Genomic DNA, 15,815 nt, shown 5'->3' on the forward strand with positions numbered 1-15,815 from the left:
TACATAAGTAAAATTATCAGAAAATTGAAATTACCTATTGAAACACCCAAGAAAAAATTTTTTTCTTTAATATTTTGGGAGGAGAGCTGGAAAGGAAAAAATGGAAAGAAAGACATATATATACAGAGTCCCTTCATCTTAATTCCAGTGTGGAAAGGCTCTGGAAAGTTTTTTTCTTAACTCATTTGGCAGCAAAATATAATGCAAACTGATATAAAGCCATTATAGTTATTATTTAATCCCACCTTATGTGAATATGTTTTATCTTTTGCTGCTGAAATATCAGTGAATTTGATTGCCAGAGTGTTGCCCCAGACTGTTTTGGGAGGTTAGAGGTAATAGATGGTATGTTCACTGTATTACTTGGGTGCAGCCAGAATGGAGTTGTTCCAGGGAGCTCTACTTGCAAAGTTAGGAGTATAGCTGGGGATCTGGCAGATAGTAAGAAGCAGTGTCTGTCAATAAAACCCCTTCAGTAGGACTCCACAAAGGTCAGAAATGTAGCTAGGTACATTCTAGGCTGGGTATTCCATAGGACATGTTTGCTGTGAGTCAGAAGTGAGAGCCTTGAGGAAGAATCAAGATGTCAGACCATAGTGTGGATTAAGGCTGATTCTGTGAATGCTAACCCTGATATAAGAGTCACAGTTTGAACGGGGAGAAGGGGGGATATTGTAAGGTACGCAGGGTCTAAACCAAGAAGCCTTAAGTGACGTATTTCACAAATAGCAAATACAAGATTAGATTATTGGAAAACTGGGCAAGGATTCCTGGCCTCTGCTGATCTGGAAGAATAATGGCATCTGGTGCACTTTGCTTAGTAGTATTTAGTAGTCTCATGTTGCCCTACTTTTTAAAATGTCTCTGCTTTATTAAATAGTATTTTGGTTGCTTCCATCACCATTAGCATCCTGCTTTAACTTCTTCCTGATCTCAATGACTTTGCTCTTTCACTTTTAATATGGTGTTCTTTTCCACCCTAGCTAGAATCCAGATAACTGGATTATTAATCATGCCTAAACTAAGAATGAATAGGCTGTTAGAGATCTCTCAAGAGACTTAGATTAGGAAAGTTCATGATCTTTAAAATAATTAATTACTGTATATCCTTTAAAAAAACAAAATAAAGGGGCGCCTGGGTGGCTCCGTGGGTTGAGCCTCTGCCTTCGGCTCGGGTCATGATCTCAGGGTCCTGGGATTGAGTCCCGCATCAGGCTCTCTGCTCAGCGGGGAGCCTGCTTCCTCCTCTCTCTCTCTGCCTGCCTCTCTGCCTACTTGTGATCTGTATCTGTCGAATAAATAAATTAATTTTAAAAAACCCACACATACAAAACAAAGCAAAACAAAGAACTTTCTTTGTTTTCTTCTTACTGGAGTTGTAACTTGGTGTACCAAGTAGTGAGGTTGTTTAGATAGTTACTTTCAGATGAGTGAGATGGGAAATAAAGGAAGGATAAATTTTCTATCTTAAAATATGCCTTCTGGCACTCCTCAATGCCCAGAATGAAATCTGTCTTCCTAGAGGGAGATGGAAGAGTTGATTTGTGGAACAAAGAGTGATAAAAATTGTCAAGAATATCCAAAGACTGAACTAACACTGTTGATACTTATTGATTTACTGTCTAGATGGAAAGAGTCCTTTGAAAGTTGATGTCTCTAGAAGACCTCACACTTTAACAAAAAGCCTCAAAGTACCGACATAAGAGGAGAATAAAGTGATGAAAAAGAATAATAAAATTATAATGATTAGATGCTTCAGTGGCTATGGCAGTACCTGTCAGTAATAGTGATTAGAGACACTTATGAAGAGACTGTATGAAGTAGTTGAAGGAACACGAACATTAAAACCAGACAGATGGAGACATTATCTTACTTTGCTTTAAATAACATCTTGACCTTGGACATGTTTCTTATTACCATTATCTGTAAAATGAGGGTAATAATAATCAAGTTTCAGTGTTAGAAGGATTAAAAGTTTCTACTTTTAAGTGAATTGTCACAAAAAATGTTAGGTCCTTCTCAGATCACTGCCTTAGAGTTGGTTTGTACTGCTGAGTTCCCCTTGCTTCCACACACACTTTCTTTTACCCTTCAGGGATTTTCTCTTTTGTAATCTGGAATGAGAATTGGCAGAACCAGTAGGACTTCAGTGGGGCCCCCGTTGGCAGCCTCCTTCAGTTAATTCTGTTTCCATCATTTTTCTCATCCCTAACAGTGATCTGCAGTACCTCAGAAAAACAGAAGAGGAAAGCAAAGTAAGTCACGTCCCTGCTTGTGTTTCTTATGCCAGTTCATAAATTTCCCCATAATTCCTATTTTCACCCTAACGTCTGTATCTCATAGGATGTGTTTTCTGTTGGTTCTTGGAGCTGTGTGCATCTGCCATTCCTGTTGGTGTGTATGCAGTGATAAGCAGCATTCTCCCCATCCCTACCAAGTTTGCAGGAAACAGTCTTGGAATCTTGCTGTACTTGATGGTTTTTCATTATATATTAAAATATGATAGTGCAGTGACTGGGCATGTTACAAGTTAGACTTTGTGTGAAATGACAATAAACATGACTTAAGTTTATTTTTATGAGAATTTGTAGTCAGAATTCTCCCAGAATGTTTAATTTATGGCACAACAAGCTGTTTTTAGTTTGGAAGGTGTGTGATGTGAAACTTAGTTATAAGTAGGAATAACACACATTTTTATGTGTGTTATTAACCTATTACTAGGTTAATTAAAAGAATCTTTTCTTTTATTCATATTTTAGGAATAGCTAAGAGAAGATTCTGTTTAAATTTAGAATATTTAATGTTAAATAATTTGATCCAAAATACTAATCAGAAATGGCTACTTTTAAGTAGGTATGATATTAATTTGTTATATAGTCTTCTAATAAAAATCCTATCATAGTATGAATAAAAAGAAGTATTTAAATTTATTGATTTATAGTATTTAATGATGTTATTGCGAAGATTGTGTTCTGTAGAACACTAGTTTCACAACATTCCCAGCTGGTCGGCGGGGAAGAAAAACATAGTGGGATGCTTGGGTGGCTCAGTCAGTTAAGCATCCGACTCTTGGTGTGGGCTCAGGTCTTGATCTCAGGGTCATGAGTTCAAGCCCCATGTTGGGTTCACACTGGGTGGGGAACCTAGAGAGGGAAAAAAAGAGGGAGGGAGGAAGAGAGAAAGAGGTAGAGTTTGGGAAGATGTCTGTAGTTAAAACACTGAGTACTATATATATATATACATGCCCTCCTGGTAGTATATAGTGCCCATTACCATATTGCATGTATAGAGACGCTGTATAGTAAAGAAAGGGCCAATTTGGCATTTTCTAAAAGTATTTGGTTTTAGACCTCCTCCCTGCCCCCCCACAACACATCTTCATTCTTTGGTACTACTGTTCTATAAAAACACTTCAGGAAACACTGCTTTTACCTACAGGACCCTCTTTTACTATGTAAGCTTCTGCACTGGTAGTTTTCATAATTATAAATTTTTTAAAGTAAACTCTACCCCCCAACAATGTGGAACTTGAATTTATCACCCCAAGATCAAGAGTCACATGATCTGCTGACCGAGCCAGCCAGGTGCCCCTTTAATTATAATTTTTAATGAGAATCTAATATTTGAATATGCCAAAATTTATTTTTTCTTTCAAAATTTATTTAACCATTTCTCTAATGTTGGACTTCGAATTTTCCAGTTACCACCTTTATAGGACTATAATCAACACTAATGCTTCTGATATTTTCCTTTATCTTTCTTTAACATGAATTTTCTTTTTCTTTTTCTTTTTTTTTAAGATTTTATTTATTTATTTAACAGAGAGAGAGCAAATGAAAACAGGGGGAGTGGTGGGCAGAAGGAAAGGGAGAAGCAAGCTCCGGGCTGAACAGGGAGCCTGATGGGGGTAGCTTGATTCTAGGACCCCGAGGTCATGAACTGAGCCAAAGGCAGATGCTAAACCAACTGAGCCACCCGGTCACCCCTTCTTTAGCATGAATTTTCAAAAGCAGGATGCTTTTGTCAGATAACTTGGATATTTTTATGATTTCTGATATATTTTCCAAAAGAGTACCTCTTTGTGCTGTCACTATGAAACTATTAGGTTTTCTAAATTCTTGGTGTTAGCTTTTAAAGTTTTTGTACTTACCGTATTTAGATTTTATGTACATGTGATTTTGAGCCATTCAATTAAATTCCTTTTGGGCTTCAATCATTGTACACTAAACATTTTAAAATATATTTTTTTTATTTTTAAAAATATTTTATTTATTTATTTGATAGAGAGATCACAAGTAGGCAGAGAGGCAGGCAGAGAGAGAAAGGGAAGCAGGATCCCTGCTGAGCAGAGAGCCCAATGTGGGGTTCGATCCCAGGACCCTGAGACCACAACCCGAGCCGAAGGCAGAGGCTTAACCCACTAAGCCACCCAGGCGCCCCAACATTTTAAAATATTAACTAATAGTAACTTATTTTTATTTTTAGGGTTGTTAATAAAGAATTAAACTAAGATTAGGTTCATCCCTAATAATATCATGGGTTTGAATGTCATTGTCATTCTGCTTTCTAAAGCAGTTTCAGTTGCTATAGCTTATCTAAAAATATCAAGATAAATCTTTCTTACCCAGTTTAATAGAAGAAATTTAGGAGAGTAGTAGATGTTAATCAGCTATTAAAATCATCCATATTATAATCTAGCCTGAGTATTTTTGCCTAAAAATTAATAGTGTTAGTGGGGATTTGATGGTAGTGGTTAAATGAAAAATCCATTTATTTACAGCACCCCAACCTTTAGAGATTCTGATTTGATTGTTTTAGATTTGGCTTTGGTAATTTTTTTTAAAAGCAGCTAGAATTATGAACCACTTGTCTGCATTGTTACAGGTCTGCTATCATGATACACTTAGTTTCCTTTAATTTTAAGAACTTACCTATCTTCTTTGTGTTGTTCTGCTTGCTATTTTCAGAACACTCCCTCTTTAATTCTTTGGACTCCTTATCCTTGGAAGAGTTAGAAGATGAAGCCAGTTTTGTGACTTACAGAAAAATGTAGGGTAAATAGAGAAGGAGCCCAAATGTAGAGTAATGACCTCTCCCCTCCCCATGCCATTTATTCTGCATATTTTGTTCCTTACATTTTCATCTAAAAATTCTGTTTTTCCTTCTCCCTCCTGTGGAAAGGCTTCCTATCAGTGAGGAAAGAGAATATCTTACTAGTTTCTTTATCCATAAAATGAGGACCAGTAGTATCTTCCTTGCTTTCTTCCTTGTGATGATTAGAGATGGTATAAGTTAAGCACCTAAAAATTTCCTGGCTCAGTGAGTAATAGCTGCTATTGCCATTGTGATTTGGGAGTCTCCTAGGAAGGTGAAAGGCATAACCAGAAACTACAACAGCAGCCTATACATGTGTCCTCCTCATTTGTGATATTACCGAGATGATGCCGACAAATGGTACTGTGAATTTTAAAAGTTAGAAATGTAACAGAAGTTTAGTTTGTTTATTGGTTCTTAAGGGTTTCATTTTAAAAGCTTTAAAATCACTAAAAATTTGGAGATAGAGAAAAACATTATCCATGCTACTACTCTAATAATTAATGTTAAGATTTTTAAGTCATGATTTGGAAAAATGTCCGAAGAATCTCACAATTTTAAGTGATAGCCGGAGAAGCCAAACATTTTAAAGACAATAAATATAATGGAAGAAGTGCTATACCAAGAGAAAACAGTGTAAGAATAGAAGAATTAATCATGGAAGCTTTCCTGAAGGAAGTGGTCTTTTAGCTGAATTTTACTATTTTTGTAAGATTTATTTATTTATTTTAGCAAGTGTGCGCACAGGGGGAGGGGCAGAGAAGAGTCTAAAGCAGACTCTGCTGAACACAGAGCCCGACCAAGGCTCAGTCTCAAGACCCTGAGATGACAACCTGTGCCAAAACCAAGAGTCAGGGGCACCTGGGTGGCTCAGTGGTTTAAAGCCTCTGTCTTCAGCTCAGGTCATGATCCCAGGGTCCTGGGATCGAGCCCCGCATTGGGCTCTCTGCTCAGCGGGGAACCTGCTTCCTCTCTCTCTGCCTGCTTCTCTGCCTACTTGTGATCTCTGTCTGTCAAATAAATAAATAAAATATTAAAAAAAAAAAAAAACAAAAAAAAAACCAAGAGTCAGATGCTTACCTGACTGCATCACTTTGGCACCCCTAGCTGAATTTTAAGATAGTGAGTCTATTTAGAAAGAAAAAAGCAAGATATTTCCGATTTGAAGATGGAATAGATACAAGATTTAAAAATTATGAAGATAAAACTGTATTAAAGAACTCTGAAATTATAAATTATAAAATTACAAATATGTCAGCAGACCAACTTTAGGACTGTGCCTACAGATACTTAACGTACAATTAAAAAAAAAAAAAAAGACCTCATTTTTTCTTTACCAGGGGCAGGCTCCCTTAGGCAACATTTTAAGCATGACCTAAAGCTCTCTGTAACTTATGAGTTGGTATTTTGTAACCTATAATCTTGCAAAGCCTGAATCACAGGTCAAAGAGAGTCTTAAATTAGGTCAGGAAAGAAATGCTCCAGGTTCTTTCTAGATTAATTCTAATTACTGTTTTGTTTTTTGGGAAAGGTTTGGATTTTAAGATTTATGTATGTTTCCTGAAGTGGGGGAGATTTCTGAGAGCGTTTTTTGTCGTTGTTGTTTACTTTATGCTTTTTGAACAAAACTGAGGAAACTAAAAACTAAAGCTGAATTGAAGCTATTGTGATAACTTTTAGAGAAGTGAGAGTTGAAGGAAGTAATTTGAATTTACATGTGATATATTTCAAAACTTCACACACTTGATGCATTCTGGAATTAGTTCCACTTACTGCATAATGGTTTGTTCATATTGTAAATTGGTCTTTTCATGCTCTGGAAAGAAAAAACAAAGCAACAGATTCATCTTATTTTGTGTTTGTTTGTTGTTCTTTTTGATTATTGCGATTTTTTCTCTTTTCCCTCTTCACAGTGATATAATGAGTCATTTTAAGAAACTAAGTGACCAAAAAGATTGATTAGGAAGACTCTTTTTCCCATAAATCTTAACTATATTTTAAATATGTTCTTATCTCTACCAAAATAAATCTTTAAACCGTATATAGAGAAAATCATGTTAACACTATCAGGACTGGCATCTGTAGGCTATTTTGTTTTGTGTTATTTTTGAAGTTGCTGAAGATGAAGGGTGCCTGGCTGGCTCAGTTGGTCGAGCATACAGCTGTTGATCTTGGGCTTGTGAGTTTAAGCCCTACATCGGGTGTAGAAATTATTTAAAAATAAAATATTTTAGGGTCTCCTGGGTGGCTCAGTCAGTTGAGTCGGACTCTTGATTTCAATTCAGGTCGTGATCTCAGGGTTGTAAGAACAAGACCCCATCGGGATCCAAACTGGGCATGGAGCTTGCTTAAGAGTCTCTCTTGCTCTCCTCTCCCCCCTAAAAAATATTTTTAATGAATAAAATTGTTGAAGGTGAAAAAATAAAATTCTTACAGGTGCTACACTTCTTTGCCTACACAAATTTGATGTGAACTCATTTTCAGATGGAAAATTAGCCCTTCATGATAATAAGATTAACTTCTGAAGAGGTGGTTCCTTTTTATCTCAGCAGTCAACAATATTTATACAGATGTATTACTCCAGGATAATAAAGTCACTGGTGTAAGAACACTATGCAGAATGGAGACATTAGCCTTTCTTACACTATGCCAAGTCTTTGAAGACTGAGCATGATACTTAAATTGAACCATGTGAATTTGCTAATATTCAGCCATTTTTTTGAAGTATAAAAATGGCAGTTCATATAGTTCAGCTTACTAGCAACTTGGTTGTTCTTAAACATTTCCACTACACTGGTATTCTTACCAGCAGACGGGAGTGAATTTTGGTAGACGGGAGTGAATTTTGGTGGAGTTGTGGTGGGTGTTGGGGGGGGGGTGATTTTATTAAAAGAGGTCTACAAAGGCTTGTCATGCTTCAGATTTTTCTGAAGGTTCATGTTTTATCTTGAAATACCATTAATTTTACCTTCTAGTGCATATTATATGTGTATTTATTTTAGTATGATGTTTTAAGTTAATGTCAGAGAGGAAATGGTTAAGTAAATTTTGATCCTCCAGTATATGTATTCTGTGGGCACACTACTACGGGTATCCCACTTTGAGAGTCATGTAGTAGGACAGTACATTAGAACCTTAGGTCTAGTACACAGTGCCTGTTTTTCTCTATATAGAAGACTTCAGAGATGAAAATTATGATTGAGTCACTAGGAGTATCTATCGTACACAAAATATGAGCAGTTATTACAAAGGAAACAAACGGTGCTTCAGAAAAATTTATGGGCTAAAATGCATTGAAGGTGTTTGTAGGCTTAGTTCAGCTAATGGCTTTGTGTTAGCAAGCATATACAATATTTGACTGTAAAGTAATATTCTTTTTTTTTTTTTTTTTTCTTAAAGACTTTACCTTATTTATTTGTCAGAGAGAGAGAGCCCAAGCAGGGGGAGCAGGAGGCAGAGGGAGAAGCAGGCTCCCAATGTGGGACTATATCCCAGGATCCTGGGATCATGACCTGAACTAAAGGCAGATGCTTAACCAACTGAGCCACCCAGGCATCCCTGTAACGTAATATTCTTGTGTACCTTTTTAAAATACAGGACTAGTATCCATAACAGGTACCTGTTTATGTTTCTCCGCGGGACAGCTTACTTAGGTCTGGAAATGACTGTTGTGCCATGTTTTGATTAATACTTAAGATTACATTGCATTCATGGAAATTTATAGTATATATTATGAATACCCTGAGAATTCTTTTGGTAACTTTTGTTGTATTACTAGATTCTCATATGTATTAAAATAAGGAATCTGGTGTTCATTTTTTAGGAAATAGTACAGTGATCTGTTCCATATTATCCACAAATTCTCTACATGTTCTAAGCTTTTTTTAGAAATGGCTGATTTTGAGGTATTGGAAGGACTTGATTGGATGAAAGTGCAGTAGAGTATCTGGTGGTTAAAGCACATATTATCTAGAGTCAGACTGCTTAAGTATACATCCAAATTCATCAAGACATTAGGACTGTTACTTAGTTTTTCTTTGCATCAGTTTCTTCATCTAAAAATAGCTGGCTGTTTCTTGAACAATTTTGTGAATTTTTTGAGAAAATATAAAGCACTCATGGTAAGTGGCCAAGTGTTAGCTTTGTCAAAAATAATGGCTGGCATTACGGTGGGTAATTTTACAAATGTTTTGTTTTGTTTTGTTTTTAAAGATTTTATTTATTCATTTGACAGAGAGAGATCACAAGTAAGCAGAGGCAGGCAGAGAGAGAGGAAGGGAAGCAGGCTCCCTGCTGAGCAGAGAGCCCAATGCGGGACTCGATCCCAGGACCCTGAGATCATGACCTGAGCCGAAGGCAGCGGCTTAAACCCACTGAGCCACCCAGGCGCCCCTACAAATGTTTTTTTTCAAGTAGCATATTCGTAGTTTGAAAAATTTGTTGTAATGTATGTTCACTTTTAATAAATTAATCACTCTGTAATCTCAACAGAAACATAAAAATGGAAAATAACAGAAAATTAGAAAAATAAACAGTCTTCAGATACATAGAGTTGTAGGGTGTGGTTATATTAAAACATAACAATATATTGACTCCATTTGTATTCATCTTCCTAAAGTGAAACGTCAGGTAAGAGCAGGAACATCTGTTACTTGCCAAAAGCATTTGCTGATCCCATTGATAGTGCATATGTGGAGATCACTGGTGCATTTTAGAGTTGTGTGGTTAAATGTAGGATTACTAATATGAATTGTCTACTTTTAGTAGTAATTTATATGAGGAATGTATTGAGACTTTGGAGGTAACTCTGCCCTGCTTATGATCTCAAGCTTTTTACTGAATTATTTATTATTGCATTGTGTTAGCTATTTTGCTTCTTGATAGATCATTTTACACCACAATATTGCTGCTGCCTAAGGGAAAAAAAAGTCTCTTCAGCAGTCCTAATGACCTCTAAAAAGGGTAATTTGATTCTTAAGATTTTTGGTTTGCCATGGCAATTATAAGAAATTTTCTCTATGATAGTGAGGTAATTTTTTTTTCCTTTAGACAATCATAGATACTGAGTGTACACTTGCTTTTCTCCTTCTGTATAGCTAGAATGTTTCTTCCAGAAACTGTTTCTCTAACATTTATTAACTTTTTCCTTAATTGTGTATATTTTGGTCAGTTGGCTTCAATAATTTAAGAAAGGAAAATTTAAACAAGAATCTAAAACTTCACTTGGCTCTGTAAAAATGAATTTGTTAGCATTTTTGTTTATGTTCTTGTTCCTTAAAATTGACATTTCTGAAAAAAAGAAGAGCCTTTCCCAGATCTTCCATCTGATTTTTTTTTCTTTTTCTGTCTCTCCTTTTTTTTTTTTTTTTTACAAGAGAACAAACATCTTTACATCTTTACTTATTTACTTACATCTTTATTTATTTACTTTTCATTAAGTTTAAATCCTTGAGGGATATAGTATCACATGGAATCTGTGGCCAGTGACTTTAGTAGGAGGGTTGCTTTGGAATTTGGCACAAACCATGCCACTGTTTCCATGAGCACAAGTTACTTTTCCCCAGATTACTCTGGTTTTGTTTGGTTTGCCACCTGGAGTCTTTGTGTCGTTCTTTGCTTTGTACACATAAGCACATCTGTTGCCTAGATAGAATTCAGTTTCATCTGGAGCAGAAACACCTTCAAATTTAAGAACAGCTATATGCTCCCTCTGGTTCTGGAGACCCCGCTTGTAGCCACCAAAAATGGCCTTGGCCCACAACCTTCCGGACATAATTTGTCATTTTAGGAGTCCTGTTCCCAGCAGGCCTCCAGAGGCTCCAAGATGGTGGGAAGCGTCCCATTTGATTTTCTAACATATTTTCACTTGCTGGCTTCTCTATAAAAGGTTGAGATTTGTTTAGGGGAATATGAGCTATATATTTCATTTTTATAGTTTAATTACCTGCAGCATTCTATCTGTATTTCCATGCAATTCTAATTACCTGTTTCTGTTTTGCTGGGAGTTTTATAATTTATCAAATTTATTTTTGATATATTAGTGAATAAGAGTACCCATCTTTTATGTATGTAGTGCCTTCTCTGTATAATGTTCTTGATGATAGTTGTCTCTCTTGTAAGTAGTAGTGATGATTTTTTTAAAGCCACCTTGTGTGTTTTTTGTCTTAAACTTTCCCTTCTAATTTTCCTTAATTTTTTTTAAGTAAACCTTACACCCTACATGGGGCTAAAACTCAGGACCCCAAGATCAAGAATCTCATGCTCTACCACTAAGCCAGCCAGGCACCCTGCTTGTGTGTTTCTTAATTTCTTAAATAATTTTTTCCAACTTTTTATTGTGATCTTTTAGAAAATACAGAAAAAGTGAAGAATAGTAAAATGACCGTTCACATACCCACTGTCTACATATAGCTGTTAACATTTACTGTATTTTATGGCTGATTGAGTTACTTAATTATTCAAAAATGAGTTGTAGACATGTTGCTATAAATTTGAACACGATCCTTCTAAACATAAAAAATTCCGTAATCAAGATGTCATCTTATAAATCTGTGTGTGTGTGTTTGTGTGTGTGTGTGTGTGTGTGTGTATACACTTACATGTTATTTATATCCTGGAAGGTATATGCCCAGGACATACTCATGAATTTAAAAAAACAAAACTTAGCAGAATCTACTCTGTCTTTTTTTGAGTATTTGCTACAGCAGAAATGAAGGCTGCTTTGGATTTGGGTCAGAGCAGATATGATCTTTATTGCTACAGATCCTGGACAACATCCATCTAAGTGTCTTGAAAACAAGGACTTTGCTTTCACAGGACTCACAGAGATAGGACTATTCTGGTTGAGATGAGGCTTTTTGCTAAAACTCCTAGCCTCAAGCTATATGCAGTATCTTTATTAGGCTGAGGAAACAGATGCTAATAGGAATAAGTCCTTCAATTTCAAAATCCAGGTAAATGACAGGACCAGGCAGAAGTCAACCTTTATAGAATTTTAGTAGGTCTGGATAGTTGATCATTTATTGATATGTACCTGTGACCCATTTTATTTTAGTAAAAGGATATTTATCCTACAAAGAAAATTAAAAATCTAATCCTTAGTAGCCTAACCTAAAAATTTTTAGAATTTTAATGGAATGTCTCTTCTGTTTAGCACATTTTTTCATATGAATATCAATGATACTTTTTCTGCTTTGCCTGTCTGCTTTCCAAAAACTGAGTCAAAGGTAGATTTTGTATCATTGTTAAGAGTTCAGTGTTGGGATTTCCCAGTTTCACCCAGTTTATAATTTATAAAAACTATCTCCCAATTTAATTATACTTTGTGCTTTCTGTGGAAATTTCCAGTATTAGAATTGCCTTCCTTTTAAAATATGTTCTTTTCCTCTATTACAGGTTTTTTTTTCTTAGATATATTGACTGAAGTTTAATGAGAAGAATTGTGACCAGCTAGGAGAATTTTCGGCAAGGAATGGAATTAGCTCATAACTTACTGCTGAATGAAGAAGTGTACAATCAACTAGGTGAAGTTCAGAAGGCAGAGTTTATTTTTGACTGGTTGAGCTATTTGGAGAAGCTCTTGCTGGCAACCAGCAGGGTGGGTAAAATTGCAAAAACTTCTTAGTGTTTTTTTAAGTGCCAGATGTTGTGTAGGTCGTTCGGTTTGCTTTTCTAATTTCATTCAGAATAACCTAAATTAGCTTTCAAATGCTAGACCCTGTTAAGAGTTTATAATGATTATGGACATTGGGGAGGGGGTGAGTGCTGTGAAGTATGTAAGCCTAACGATTCACAAACATGTACCCCTGGGGCCAATAATACATTATATATTAATTTAAAGAAAAGTTTATAATGAAATATTACAAGAAGTCTATTCTTTCAAAACAGGAAGAAATCAATGTTTTTTATATTACTTTAAAAATATATAAAAAGGGGAGCCGGGATGGCCTACTCGGCTAAGCATCTGCCTTCAGCTCAAGTCTTGATCCCGGGGTCCTGGGATCAAGCTCCACATCGGGCTCCCCAAGCAGGGAGCCTGCTTCTCCCTCTACCCTTTCCCTCTGCTTGTGATATCTCTCTAATAAATAAATAAAATCTTTAAATATATATATACAAAAATATAAAAAACTAACTATAAACCACATTCTATTAGATTTCATTTTCATTATTTTCTTCACTTCATATGCATGAAGTACATGAAGCCTTTGTGTAATATATTGCTAAATATTGTAAGGGAGTTTCACTTTTAAAAAGTTGTGAGCTTTTGGGTGCCTGGGTGGCTCAGTGGGTTAAGCCGCTGCCTTCGGCTCAGGTCATGATCTCAGGGTCCTGGAATCGAGTCCCGCATCGGGCTCTCTGCTCAGCAGGGAGCCTGCTTCCTCCTCTCTCTCTCTACCTGCCTCTCTGCCTGCTTGTAATCTCTCTCTGTCAAATAAATAAATAAAATCTTTAAAAAAAAAAAAAAGTTGTGAGCTTTTTACAGAGAATATAAATTTAAAAGTCCTTTAGTAAACATATTAACTCTTAGGCTTATGAAATAATTTCCCCCCCCCAAAAAACCCAAATCGTTCATACTTTCAGCTACATTCAGCAGTTAACATTTTATCATATTTGATTGACTGATTTACTGAGCCATATGAGCTGGTATTGCACCTTAAATACTTCTGCATACATCTCCTACTAAGAATGAGGATATTCTTCTACGTAGTAAGTGACACCATATGTAATACAGAAATGGTCCAGAGACACTACTCATGGAGAAATTTGGAATTTGACAAGACAAAAATCCGTATACTAACAAATAGTTTGTTGTGGAAGCTTATGCTGTAGTGAGCATCTGAATACCTTTACTATTATAATGGTATTCTGTACTCCTTTATCAGAAAGTAGACAAGTAAAATGGAATAACATTACTGGCATTTAGATGCATAAGTTTACAAAAAGAAAATTGCACTAAACTTAGAAAAAGATCTGAGTAACGCAGTCCTTCATTTCAAGGTCAACTCATGATAGATTATAGGTTGCTGCTTATTTATACAGATATGTATGGGGGAGAGACTTAATAACAAAGAGCCTCTGGTTTAAGTACATATTTGCTCTACCTTTCAATAGAAGAAAAAGGATATAGAAGAAATAGAACCCTTATCTTTCTTCACAGAGACTCCACTGTATTGTGGCCCAGAAATTACTTTTTGGAGATACCTGCAGGGCCACAAACTACCCTGTGTGGCACAATGACTACACCACCAACTTACTTGTAATTTTTAGTCAAAATAATTTTGTATTTTTCTGGAGTTCTTAATTCTTAAATATATGAAAGAAAAATCGTATTAAAAGATTACATGTAATTATATTGACTTGGAATTCTTTGTTATCTTCCTTTCTAGAGTGATGTGAAGGAGAAACAGAAGACTCTTGTTGAACAGCTCCTATCTTTGTTGAATAGCTCCCCAGGGCCTCCTACCCGCAAACTCCTTGCTAAAAATCTAGGTGTTCTTTATAGTATTGGTGACACATTCTCTGTTTACGAGACAATCGATAAATGTAATGATCTTATTCGTAGCAAAGATGATTCTCCAAGTTATCTTCCCACAAAACTGTAAGTTAAATATTAAAACTGAACATAAAGTAGTGTTTCCTTGTTGAATCATTTTTCTAAAGAAACCAAACTACTTGATAATTATTTTGAAACTGAGCACAAATTATTTTGCTCATTTTTTAAATTTACCTTTAAAAAAAAACATTTTCCCATTGGTTGAGAGACTATTCTAAAAAATATTTTAGACATATTTGAAGTCTTGATTTAGGAAGGAAAACTGTCTTACTAAAAATGTAGTAGCTGGAGACCCATAAATGTAGTACACAAACTGGTGGTTGCCAGAGTGGGGGATAGGGAGAGAGTTAAGTGAAATAGGTGAAGGGGATTAAGAGGTACGAACTTCTATTTATACAAACAAGTAAGTCATAGGGATAGAAAGTACAGCACAGGGACTATGGTCAATAATACTGTAATAACATTGTATGATGGCAGATGGTAACTACACTTGCTGTAGTGAGCATTTTGTAATGTTTATAATTATTGAATCACTATGTTGTGCACCTGAAACTAATATATGTCAGCTATTAAAAAAGAAGTGTTTTAAGGATAAATACAAAAAAAGTCTTAGCCATTGAGTATTTAAGAAAAAGGTATTTTGAGTTCTTCACCTCTTGGGTTTTCTTTTAATTTATTAGCTCTTAGTAGTAAAAGTTAATAGTAAGTACCATATAGAAATATACTCTTCTAAGCTCCTAAAAAGAACAGCTTAGTTTCTTTCTCTATAGGATTCAGTTCATTTTTTTGTCCGTTATTTTAGAGAAAGTCATTTGCCATGTATGGTTCCACAGTAGTAATTTTACAGAAATTTCTGTTGATCTAATTTTTAGCTTATAACAGAATGTATTTTCCCAAGAAGTTTTCAGACTTCAGACTTGATAAGAATATTATTTCCTGTTTTTCTTACCTTGCATCTTTAAGATTATCTTTGATTAGCCAATATATGCAGGTCAGTTTCATGGAAAATTATTTTATAAAAAGAATTTGGGGGAATTGAATCTTTGGGCTGAGGTTTTGATTATTTAAAGACCCATTTTTTAAAAAAATTGTTATGGGAAGTGTAATTACCTGGTATTCATGCATGCATCATACCTTAGGATTTAATAATTGAATAGATTCTGGGCAG

The 15,815-nt window shown here is 35.4% G+C and overlaps 1 protein-coding gene and 1 pseudogene across 22 annotated transcripts in view; one reads left to right on the top strand and one right to left on the bottom strand.

Moving 5' to 3' along the window:
* The window catches only part of HEATR5A (HEAT repeat containing 5A), a 113,169-nt gene that overhangs the window by 2,226 nt on the left and 95,128 nt on the right, over nucleotides 1-15,815 (top strand). For 13 of the 21 annotated variants that reach the window (XM_082737907.1, XM_082737896.1, XM_082737897.1 and 10 more), the window contains exons 2-4: nucleotides 2,216-2,255; nucleotides 12,490-12,691; nucleotides 14,481-14,692. In XM_082737907.1, the coding sequence (XP_082594033.1) occupies nucleotides 12,566-12,691; nucleotides 14,481-14,692 (338 nt within the window). In that variant the 5' untranslated portion in view covers nucleotides 2,216-2,255; nucleotides 12,490-12,565. Of the gene's footprint in view, nucleotides 1-2,215; nucleotides 2,258-12,489; nucleotides 12,692-14,480; nucleotides 14,693-15,815 lie in introns of all 21 variants that reach the window. The other 8 variants (XM_082737899.1, XM_082737909.1, XM_082737903.1 and 5 more) reach the window with 2 other exon arrangements.
* Nucleotides 10,535-10,896, bottom strand: LOC309867443 (large ribosomal subunit protein eL33 pseudogene; annotated as a pseudogene). The gene has a single exon. The product of its transcript is annotated as a large ribosomal subunit protein eL33 pseudogene (transcript).

The sequence above is a fragment of the Mustela nivalis genome, assembly GCF_964662115.1.
Source record: "Mustela nivalis genome assembly, chromosome: 6".
NCBI classification, from domain to species: domain Eukaryota; kingdom Metazoa; phylum Chordata; class Mammalia; order Carnivora; family Mustelidae; genus Mustela; species Mustela nivalis.